General features: G+C 42.7%; 1 protein-coding gene across 31 annotated transcripts in view; it reads left to right on the forward strand.

Annotated features, from left to right (window-relative positions):
* Positions 1-10,729, forward strand: part of MACF1 (microtubule actin crosslinking factor 1) — a 311,168-nt gene extending 300,439 nt beyond the window's left edge. For 17 of the 31 annotated variants that reach the window (XM_074334445.2, XM_074334436.2, XM_074334446.2 and 14 more), the window contains 6 exons: positions 72-189; positions 926-994; positions 4,727-4,938; positions 5,469-5,579; positions 8,135-8,264; positions 9,133-10,729. In XM_074334445.2, the coding sequence (XP_074190546.2) occupies positions 72-189; positions 926-994; positions 4,727-4,938; positions 5,469-5,579; positions 8,135-8,264; positions 9,133-9,389 (897 nt within the window). In that variant the 3' untranslated portion in view covers positions 9,390-10,729. The remainder of the gene's footprint in view (positions 1-71; positions 190-925; positions 995-4,726; positions 4,939-5,468; positions 5,580-8,134; positions 8,265-9,132) is intronic. The other 14 variants (XM_074334452.2, XM_074334453.2, XM_074334454.2 and 11 more) reach the window with 4 other exon arrangements.
* The last annotated feature ends 1,433 nt before the right edge of the window (positions 10,730-12,162 follow it).

Genomic DNA, 12,162 nt, shown 5'->3' on the forward strand with positions numbered 1-12,162 from the left:
CCAGTCTGCCCTGGGAAGGCGGTGCAGCCTGTTCCAGGCACAGCCTCATCAGTCTCTGCTTGGCCCTGCAGTTCGGAGATTCCCAGCAGCTGCGGCTGGTCCGCATCCTGCGCAGCACGGTGATGGTCCGCGTCGGGGGAGGATGGATGGCCCTGGATGAGTTTCTAGTGAAAAATGACCCCTGCCGAGGTAAGGAGCCGTCCTGAGCACGAAGGACACGGTGGGTCCGCCCAGCTCACGTGCTCACACGAAGTTGTGCTGGTGGGGTCTGTCTGTTTCTCCTGTTGTGGAGCTGCCCAGATGTCGTCTCACTAGCACGGATTAGAGACCGAGGGTGACAGAGTGGACCAGGAGAGAGAAGAGCAGGCGAGGGTGGTGCTGTCGGGAGAGACTGTAACGGGAATGGGGAATTTATTGCTGTCATTGAGTATTTCTGTTTGAGGTGTTAAACACTAGCCTAAAAAGGAGCCTGATGAAGCCTTGTAGGTTTCCTGTTAGGGTTCCCTTTGCCTGCAGCTTGGGGACGGTATCGGCCCCTCCCAGGTAGGGAAGGACGGGAGCTCCCTTGTCCGGGAGGCGGAATAAAGAACACCTAACTGCGAGCCTAGACACTTCAAGACAGATGATTACTTAAGCAAGACCATGTGGTGTCTGTCTGCTAAACATGAAAAGGCTGGCATGCCGGCCCAGAGGCAAAAGAAAGCCGTATGTTTCATATGAATGATGGCACCTGCAACCAGGGGAGACATGATCAACTTCTGGTTGCTACATTTTCTTCAGCTGGGGCCTTTCCTTTTTCCTGTTAACCGAGCTGCATGTGGATATATAGGAGGCTCCCCCACTGTCTGCCAGTTTGTCTTTCTTGATCAGTTTCTGCATTTCCTGCTGTGTCTGTTTCTTTGTGTTTATATATTTTTTATTCTAGTTCACCATCCTGGGAGTAAAATAAAGCGCTCTGATTCCAGCTCTTCGATTTCCAGTCAGTCTCCCATAGGTTGGCTTTTAAGCTTTGTCCCTCTTACCACACCCCAGCCTGTTGAGAATGGCTTCGCTTCTTAAACTGTAGCACCTCTTTGCTCTGTGGTATCTGCTGCCTTTATGAATGCTTTGAAATAGCCAAACCATAGCTTTTCTAACTATTACAAGTTGACGGAGCATATAATACTCCTGTTGAGACAGAACCCATAGAATTTGTTCTGAGTTTTTATTTAACGAACACTCACATAGCTTTATATGCCGCACACTATTAAAAGAACTACAAATAATTCATTTACGCCTCTATGAGGTGTAGATACTGTGTTTATCTCCATTTTATAGAATAGAAAGTGGAAGCGTAGAAAAGTTAAATAATCTACCCAACGACAGACAACTAATAAATGGTAGAGACAGGATTCAATTCCATGGTAGTCTGGCTCTAGAGTGTGTGTTCCTGACCGACATGCTGTGTGTCGCAGAGGCTGACATACCCACCACCACCCATTTTTGTGTGTATTAGTGGTTCAGCCTGCACAATTAGTTTATTAAGGCTTATTTATAAACCTAGCAGGGATATTTACAGTACAATTACATAACCTCTTTGGAAGTGATTTATAGTCATACTCTGAAGCATTTAAATCTGAAGGGTGTGCAGTTCTCACATGAATGCAGATATCTCCATAGATAGTTCCTCTTGTTTTATCTCAGTCTGTATTTATCCCAATAAACCAGAGTGATAATTTTCATTAGGAGTTCCTTTTTTTTTTTCCAGAAAATTGTTAATTTGAAAACGCCTATTCTGGGCAAAACTGGAAAGGGTTTAATCACTTTTAGAATTTAATTATATTGCAAACCAATTTCCTTGACATAAAAATCCTATTTTATTGTTTTAAATGAGCAATATATATCATTTTAACTTTAACGCAGTAAAACATTCCTATCTAAATCTATTAATAAGGTTTTATTTTTTGGTATCATGTATGATTGGACTAAACAAGCAAAAGAAATACTGCATGTAGCATTTTGGGATCTTTGGTTGCCTGTTTGCTGCCTGCTCTATTTGCTGTATTTATGATAACATGCTGCTGGCCAAGGAGAACACTGCTTGCTTTGTCCTTATTATCTAAAGATTGGAAACTCAAGGAAATTTGGAGGGCCGTCTAGTAGCTATTTTCAGCATCCCTTGGAGCACACAAGGTAAGGCTTTCCCCTGTGCCTCTCCAGGCATGGCCTCCTACGGCTCAGTAATCACCTCAGTGCCATTGATTGCAGAGTCAAGAACTCCCAGCAGTCTTAGGTATCATACCTATCAGTGATGGACAGGATGAGCTACTTCTATTCAAATAAAAATTGTTCTAGGAGGTGGACATATAAGGTCTCAGGCGGATGTAATAAGTGATTTGGAAAGACGTGAATATCATACAGAGAGACGTTCCTTTTACCTCTCTAGGGTCCATCGTTCCTTTTAGCTATCTCAGGTCCCATGAGGATGACTGTGGCTTCTAGAAGTGCCGCTTAGGGTAGATTTTGTGTTCATTTGTGTGGCATTTCCTTGGCGCTCTGGATTGTAGACAGCCTTATACTGCGGCCAGTACAAAATTTATGACAAGGTTATAATAGCAATGTTTACAATCATTTATCTCCTTTTACACAGCTGTTGAAAAAGATGAAAGACATCTCAAACTCCACATTGCTTTAGCCAAATGTAAAAAGCGAAAATATTTAACAATTAGGTACCAGGTACTGCCAGATTTGGAGATTTCAGTTTCTAATTCCATTAATGGCAAAGAAAATCTTGATGTTTTGAATGGAGATAAAAAGAATGCCCCATCCTAACAATTAGATACACTTTTACGGTATGGTACTGTGTATGTTTGCGAGCATTAGACAAATATGTTCTTAAAAATTTTAGTGAAAATGTAGAAAAACTTTATGAAGATTTAAGACACAATTGGGCCTAGAACTAATTTTTTTAAATTATGATAAAACATACATAAAATTTACTATCTTAACCACTTTTATGTTCAGTGGCATTAAGTACATTCACAGTGTTTTGTTATCATCATCATCATCCATCTGTAGAACTCTTTTCATCTTATAAAACCAAAACGCTACCCATTGGACAATAGCTTAGAACTGAATTTTAACTAACAGGCCTGTTCCAGCCAACATAAGGTGGCCAGCATAAATCCCTTAGAAAATGGTAGCCTTTTTGGTACGTAGTTGAAAAACTGAACTTGAAATGGCTGCCTTCAGGGTCAGTCTGTCTTCAAAATGTGATCTTCAAAAAACCTGAAAAATCATGGTCAAATGCATATTTCTTTACTGCAGGATTTCTCAGCGCTTACAAAATGACAATTGCGTTAGGGCTCTCCTAGGGGAAATGTAGCATACAGCATTTACTAAACTCCTTTTTGTAGAAAAGCCTTCAAAAGCCTCAGTTTGGGGAATTCTGCTGTAAGCAATGAAATACTGTGGAAGGATTTTGAATCGTGTACAGATAGCAGATTTTTATTGAGAAATTCAGTCCGGGGAATGAGGCGTGAGGGAGGGATGGGGAATAAGATGGGAACCCAGGAGGCCAGTGGGAAGCCTGTTTGTTACAGGCGTCCAGGGTGGAGGGGATGCTACGTGAATCACACAGTGTAGGAGGGTGTGGAGAGGCTGGAGGATTCAGGAAGCATTAGAAGGTAGAGTCTGTAGACCGAACTGCCATCAGGAAGGAGGGGCCCGCATTGACGCCCAGGTGTCTGGCTTTGATCGTGTCTAATGAGTGATTGACTATAACTTCCGACCTCCAGGAGTGGGGCTGCGCTGGGCTGTATTTGGAGGTCAGGAATGACTATGATGGCACTGAAGTCTCAGGGGGATGAGCTCATCACCAGGTTAAAAGCCTAAGAGGGGAACACGGCTGCGGACAGAACTCAGAGGAATGTCCGTTTTTAAGAAGTGGGCGGGAAGGAGGAGAAGCAGTGGTGTCCTGGGAGCCAAGGGAGGAGAGTGTTTCAAGGAGAGAGTTAGTAATCCCCCCACGTGCACATTACAACAGCAGAGAGCTGCTTTTACCTCAGGTTTTTACCTGTGCTTGTACACGTGTGTTCTCTCTTTCTCTCCCCCCCCTCCCTCTGCCTCCCTCCCTGCCTTCCTCCCCCTCTTCCTCTCCCTCCCTTCCCTCCCATATGTGACACATTTACTTCTTAATGATTCTGTCCTGATCTTTTTACTGTCTCGAGCTCCTGGGTCTCCTTCTTTAGGATTATTATCGACAGAATTCAAACAGAAGAGTCTGGACAATGTTGATTTCAGTGATGTGTTTCTCTTCACTATTTCGTTACCATATATCCTACAAAAGCTGAGCAAAAAGGACACATGTCCTATAAGAGAGAATGGAGGGGTTTGATTGCACCTCTGAGGTCTGAATCTCCTACATCTGTCCTTGACCAGCTATAATGTGCTTACCCCAGGGGACAGTGGCAAGGCACACATGTGACAGCAGATGGGATGGCACCTTGTACACACAGATTTCTTGCTTATGGCAAACTGAGGGGCTTATTATTAATGTGTCTGCTGTGGATCAGAATCATGACAAGGCTGATAGTTCATGAATTTACTTCAGTTTTAGAAGAATCTACAGATGGTACTAAACCTATAACTTACATAACTTATGGGGGCAAGCAGCTATATGACCATCAGAGATACATTTTTTAAGATTAACTGACATTGTGTGTGTGTGTGTTTATTTCCTTTTTAGCACGAGGTAGAACTAACATCGAACTTAGAGAGAAATTCATCCTACCTGAGGGAGCATCCCAGGGAATGACCCCTTTCCGATCACGGGGTCGAAGGTCCAAACCGTCTTCCCGGGCCGCTTCCCCTACCCGCTCCAGCTCCAGTGCTAGTCAGAGTAACCACAGCTGTACATCCATGCCATCTTCTCCAGCCACCCCAGCAAGTGGTACCAAGGTATGTACTGACCACCATTGTGGCCTCCTTCCCCGGTCCCGTCTTTGCAGATGTTCGCTGTCAGTGTAGCCTCTGAGAGACTCTAGTGAGGAGAGGAACGTGAAGACATACGGACCAAGCTCTGCCTAGACCAGGCTGACCAGGCCCTAGCGGTGCATAGATGGAGGGCCTGGAAGATGACTACAATTAACATTTATTAAAATATGTACTCAGGTCATTAAGTCAGAAGTGCTTTTTCTCGCATATTCCCAGTTTGGGCCCACCCAGTTACTGGTTTTGAAAACCCAGGCACAGTCTATGCAACTGGCACTAACAGATAAGTTTATGATGATGGGTCATGTATGAAGCATGCTATTTATTGCCTTTCTGCCTGGTCCCTTCCATCCTGTTGGACTGATGTGCACTTATTTTGTTTTCTGTTTCTTTAAAATTTAGTGTCTTCTATTTGTTTTTTTTATGTTTCCAATTTGCTCCCTTTCTGTTCCATTTTCAATTGTTCCCGTCCTTCCCTTTGGATTTCCGTTTCACAGACGCCACTTCAGTTCTCTCGCTGTTATGACAAACCCTGGTTGGTAAACAGTAAAGCTGGCACCCCTGTCAGGGACAGCCATTGTCCTGACCTCCAGCTGCCCAGCCCCGAGGTAGAGTATGGCTTTGCTGACTAAGGACGCCGTCAAGACAAGGTCCTCACTAACGCCAAGAACTTGACCAGCTGCTCTTCCTGACACGAGTCCATGCTCTTTTCCATCCTTGTGGTGCTTGCTCTCACAGCTGATTCATCTAGTCAAGTGGTTTTCAGGTGTTTCTAACTCAGATTCACCAAAATTGGAGATAAATAAGAGATGCCTAAAACTGGATTGTTTAACAACTTTCCAGTTGTCTTCAGAATGATATTTGTTCAGGGTGATAAACATTGGTCATTCCTGGTGATTTGTTTATTGATAGTATTTATTACTGGGCCTCTTGGAATCTCCAATTGTCAGATACACAGATGAGTTATGAACACTTGAAATTCAACTACGGTGCATGTTCAATGGTTTTCTATCTTCGCTGAGAACAGAAGAGTGGCTGGCGCCCCTGCCCTGATACACATTCCCAGGGTGGCTGGCTTCACCACACTGGTTCGAGACGTGGGTGCTGTCCACTTGAGCCAAGCACAGTATCAGTGAACGCTGCTCTTAGGCTCAGAGTTTTAGCTTCTGATTTCCTGGCCTAGGCACTTGGGTTTCTATAGCCTTGATTTGAATACACATGTTCACGTGCGGTCATTCAAATGCCCAAGCACTTTTGGAAGAGCAGTGTTTCAGAAACAAAACATGGGCTAGCGGCTTGTCTGATAGTGGGACAACTTGCATTCTAGCTCCTGCTGGGAAACATTGGGTTCTTGTGCCTCAAAAGATAGTACTGCCTTCAGTCATGGAATGCTTCAGCCAGAGAAATCGGGAGGTACAAGAAGCCAATGCCTGTGAATGGACTGCTGCCTTGGGGTTCATCCCACTCCGAGCTAAAACTCCAGTTCCAAAATAGATCTGGTTTAGAACACTGTGCGGGGACCTACCACCACTAAAACCCCAAGACTCAACCTGCTTGTCTTGCTTTTTCTTCTTCCTCAATGGTTCCAGTTTCATGAACGTTTCAAAAGTTCTAAAATTTTAAATGTTTTAATTATGAAGCGCAAATTCTCACAGGATTCTGATAGATCAGCCTTTTTTTTTCATCTTAAGTTAGTTTTACCTTTTGTTTCGTTTCATTTTGAGGTTTCATCTTTCCTTACCTATCGGTGTTCTGCAGCCAGGCCATATCTGCATGTGGACTCCCAGGCCAGGGTCTCTGGGGCTACAGTCCTCCCAGCAGCAGTGCTCCCAACGATAGCTTCTGAAACTGGTGCTCTTCCTCCTGTGTGGGCCAGGAGGGTTTATGCTTGAATGTTAATCCCTCTCTGTCGCTTCTGCTGCTGCTTGATAAATTGAAGAAATACAAGAATCACAATGAAATGGGTTGCTTTACTCTTCTACTATTTGTATCAACATCTTAAAGGTCCTGGAAAACAATTTACACTATCGACTTCGAAGAAAAATTGGAACAGCATGCTGTGGCATGAAGTGATACTTCAAATAAATTTAAAATATTCTTTCTCCAAATTAAGTCTGCTACTGTCTTTAAAAAAAAAAAAGAAAAAGAAAAAGAAAACACTCAAATAGGAAATGAAGCTCCTACCTACCAGTAGCAGTAATAATAATGTACATCTGTCCGGCTCTTTTCCAGTTTAGGAAGTGCTTCTATACTTGATGAATTCATTCAACAAGTTTTCACTGAGCCCGTCTTCAGTGCCAAACTGTGTTAGGTGCTGAGGGTATGACAGTGAACAAAACAAAGTCCCTGCTTTTGTGGAGTTTACGCTTTAATGCAGGAAAGACAGACGACAAACAGGAAACGTCCCTGGGTTGTTGGAGGGTCAGCAAGGCGGTCAGCGTGGCTGGGATGGATTGAACAAGAGAGAGTATAGTAGGATGGAAGTCAGAGTCCCTGATTTCCTGAGGGAGAAGTAAAGACAGATGTTCATTTAGATAAGTCCCAGGGCCCAGACCCAAGGCCCGGTCTTCTGGCTCCTCATCCAGAGTCCTGTTCCTGATATCAGAGCCTCACTCTTCTTACTCCTAGTCATTCATTTGACCCAGAAGTCAAGTATTTTATCTGCATTTTACCAATGAGGAAATAGACTGAAAGATCTTGACGGGAGTTTCTGCACCTACCTAGTGATGGAGATTGGAGTAATGTTCAGATCTCCATATTAAATATGTGGTATTTGAACTCATATTTCACGTTTCTAACCCCAAAACCATAATAGTTGGGATTATTTGGATTTTTTTTCCTTTACCTATTCACCATATTTCTGTTCATTATAACTATTGTAATCTTACTATTTGAGGATTTTTTTCCATTTCTAGTGGAAATTTGTCAGTTAAGATAAAAAGTATTGGAAGCATTTTGAAATTTTAAATTGGAATGTGAAATTTTCGGGGGGGGGGGAATCATCAAAATACATGACCTAGGACACTTTCAAAATCAGTCTTTGTTTTCCTGGACTTTTAATTTGCTTTTCAATCAATTAGAGATAAGCAGTCTACATTTTAAATTTTAAAGTTGAATTTCTATCGATTTCACCAAGTAAATGTGAACTTTTTATTTTTTTAAGGTTATCCCATCAGCAGGCAGCAAGTTGAAACGGCCAACACCAACTTTTCATTCTAGTCGAACATCCCTTGCTGGTGATACTAGCAATAGTTCTTCCCCAGCCTCCACAGGTGCCAAAACTAATCGGGCAGGTAAGTACCTGCAGCAGTACCTGTGCATTAGGATGGGGACTGGGGGTCGTGGCCAGGCTAGGAATTTGGAGACAGCACCCATCAGCAATCCCTCACTGCTCCCCCAGGAGCAGATCATGAGCGTACACTTAGGTGTGATGCCCAGAGAGAAACCTGCAGATTTTCTGCTGACCTTTACTTTTTCTCCTGTCACTACCATGAGCTCAGACTTGCCTTCTGAGAGCAGGTGCTCCCACAGCCAAAGCCAGACCACCTATTCTTGATCAGAAATGATCACACCGTCTTTCCCCGAAAATAAGACCGGGTCTAATATTCATTTTTGCTCCAAAAGACGCATTAGGGCTTATGTTCAGGGGATGTCATCCTGAAAAATCACGCTAGAGCTTATTTTCCAGTTAGTTCTTATTTTCGGGGAAACACGGTATTTGAAATAATGTAAAAGAAAGAAAAGACCTCCTGAAGCCGGGCCTTCCTCAGAAGCCCGTCCAGTATTGGGACTGGTAATCTTCTAGTAATTTTTTCCAATACCCCGTATTTATTATCACCGCTGGTGAGCTGAGAAAGTCAGGGAAAGATCACAGCTGTTTGCCATCGCCCCCATTCTCAATCTGCCCCTGGGTTACCCCAGCTAGCAGCCCTGCCTAACACCACCTTGGGGACATATGAGGTTAACAATGCTGCTGATAAAAGCTCATTTCTAATCCTCAGGAGGCAAGTTTCTTAAGTAGAATCATAAAACCAGAGACTTCTGTGTAGATAAGGAGACTGAGGTCCAGAAAGGCTCTGATTTGCCGAAGGTCATACAGTGGTATTAGGTTCAGAGCCCTGACATCTCTATTAAGGCTGCTGCTTTATTCTTGAATTCCAGACCCTAAAAAGTCAGCCAGTCGCCCTGGGAGCCGGGCCGGGAGTCGAGCCGGAAGTCGAGCCAGCAGCCGGCGAGGAAGTGATGCCTCTGACTTTGACCTTTTAGAGACGCAGTCTGCTTGTTCAGACACTTCAGAGAGCAGTGCTGCCGGAGGCCAGGGCAACTCCAGGAGAGGGCTAAACAAGCCTTCCAAAATCCCAACCATGTCTAAGAAGACCGCCACTGCCTCCCCCAGGACTCCATGTCCCAAGCGATAACACTGTACAAGCACCCCCAAGCCTCTGTCCACTTTGAATCCTGATCCATACATTGGGTGTATATTTATTCTGAACGGGAGAAGTTATATTGTTAAAAGTGTAAAAGAATAATTGTGTTATGAAGCTGCCTTATTTTTTTTTCTTTTTGTAAGTTACTATTTTCATGTGAATATTTATGTAGATAAAATTTGCCTCCTGGTAACCCTGTAATGGATGGGGCCCAGAAATGAAAGAAATATTTGAGAAAAACAAGTGAAAGGTCAAGATGTATTAAAAAAGAAAAGCCCCTAAATAGGGTTTCTGTGCAGCGCAGGGTTATAAACCTGCTTTATCTTTTAGGATTATTCCTAAATGCATCTTTATAAACTTGACTTGCTATCTCAGCAAGATAAATTATATTAAAAAAAATAAGAATCCTGCAGTGTTTAAGGAACTCTTTTTTTGTAAATCACAGACACCTCAATTAGCTAAAACTGAGGGGAGGGCACTTCTAATTGCTTTTTCCATTATTTTTAATGTTGTGTGATTTTAGCTGAAGAGAGGGAACCTCATCTAGGTAACATTTGCACATGATAAGCAAAAGGTCTTCTTTGCAATACTGTCTTTGAATACTGTTTCAGTACTGGGTGTTTAAAGGACAAATAGCTGCTAGAGTTCAGGGGTAAATGTAACTGTTCAGAAAACGTCAGAACATTGGGGTTTTTAGGAGTCCTGGTTTGTAACTTCCTATCCAGCCTGGCCACCAATAACTCCTGTGCTCACAAGGACCCAGGCCCTTGCCAAGAGGAGATTCCTTGGTGGCATTGTGAATTACAGATTTGTTTATCTGCATTTTTTGCTATTTATTTAAATGGTCGATCAACTTCTCACAAACTGAGGAATGAATTCCACGAGCCTATTCTGAAAATGTGGACATAAAATAAACACTTGCTCGTCCTTTAAAGGAGTTCACCAGCACACTTGTTAACAAGTCCCGTTTGCTTCCGTCTTTTTTTTGTGCGTAATAAAGTCATCTGACCAAGTGACCATGAAGAGGGGCTGTCTGGGGCTCCTGTTTGTAGCTGCTGTTCCTCTTCAGCTCCGACCATGTTGCTGTGTGATTATCTCAATTGGTTTTAATTGAGGCAAAAACTGAAGCTCTACCAATGAACTCTTTAAAAACAAGACACTTTTGTATTAAAATTGCTTGCAGTAACAAATATTTTGTATTTCCTGATTTTCTTCTCAGCCATTACCTTATATATAACATGTTACTCTGGGATATGACTGTGTTTTAGGTACTTCAATGCATTAGTCAAATCAAAATGTCTTGATGGATAAATTATGGATCTTACTAAGAATTTTTCTTGTTTATTTTATCCTCGTTAATTTCATTTAACAAGCGCGATGGGGCCAAGGCAACAGAAATAATCAGGCTATTAACATCAATCTGTAGGGAATCTAACCACTTGGGTGATTAAACAAATACCAATATATAAGAAGAGCCTAGGGTTTGAGAAAATGGGTACAGTTTCCCACAGTACACTGAAATTTCTGGTTAAATGATAGAATTTCAGAGGTGGAAGCAAAACTGGTCATCAAATGTAGCTCCTTTGTTTTACATTGGGAGAAACTGGAAAGGGAAAGGAGATGAGAGTGATTTGCCTGAGATCACAGAATGAATAAATGACAAACGACCTTGAATAGAATCCTTGACTCCCTATTCAAGACTGGCAGTTCTGTTTCCTCCAGCTCCTAATTGGCTGTATAATAATTAGAGCAGCCAAATATTAGCTAATTCTAGCAACAGGAATTAGACTAGGAAATAAGCAGAGAACTTGAGAGGTAAGAGGGATACAAACAGCTACCTGTGTTCTAATTCACTAAGCCATACTCCTTGTAATTGTGGAATTTGGTAAGATGAGCCATGTTTGCCAAAGCTCTTGAAGGCCAAATATCCAGATTAAAAGGAATCTGCAGCCTCATGGGTTCTGAAGGAAGTATTTACTTTATATTCACAGAGTTGAGTAACTTCAAGATGCCAGAACTTTGTGTAGGATCGTTTTCACCCAAATTTGCTTCCTCTACTGGGCCTGGCTGCAGAAGCATGCTGAAAACAGCTTGACCTCCATCTTTTAAGAGTCTGGACCATGGTCACTTGTTTTTCTTAAGGTTTTCCCTCAGTCTGCAACAAAGCTCAGCTGGTGATGGAATATGCAGAAAGTACATTTCGATTCAACAAACACCTGTATGCAAGACCACGTGGGAAATACAGGGCTGCCCGAAAGGGGGTTAAAGCAAAATTACAGTTCTGTGATACAAGTGCTAAACAAGTAATGCAAATATGGTGTAGGGTATTCCTGCAGCCTTAAATAAGAATAACTACTATTTATTGAGTGCTTACTATATATGCCAGTCACTGTGCTAAGTGCTCTATGTACATTCTCATTTAATACCCATCACAACCCTACAATTGGGAGCCCCATTTATAGATGAGAAGCTGAACCTGAGAGGTTAAGTAGTTTGCCTGAGGTCATAGAGTTGCCAGGTGGCTGAGGAAAACCTTTGTTTGATACTACTTTCTCCAAGAAACTTACCCCACTCAGTTCCCTTGCAGTTCTGGAGTTCCAGGATTACACTCACATCACCCACCACTACTTCCTCTCCCCTTCCTCTTCACTTTGCAGGCCCTTCTGTCAGATCCTAACCATTCTGCCTTCAGAAAAGAATTCACCTGGGGGTTCTAGGGGAAGGGAGCTGGTGGGTTTCATCTCTGACTTGGCACAACACAGAG

The sequence above is a fragment of the Rhinolophus sinicus genome, chromosome 14 (genome assembly GCF_057876585.1).
Source record: "Rhinolophus sinicus isolate RSI-liver-muscle chromosome 14, RSI-T2T, whole genome shotgun sequence".
Classification (NCBI taxonomy): Eukaryota; Metazoa; Chordata; class Mammalia; order Chiroptera; family Rhinolophidae; genus Rhinolophus; species Rhinolophus sinicus.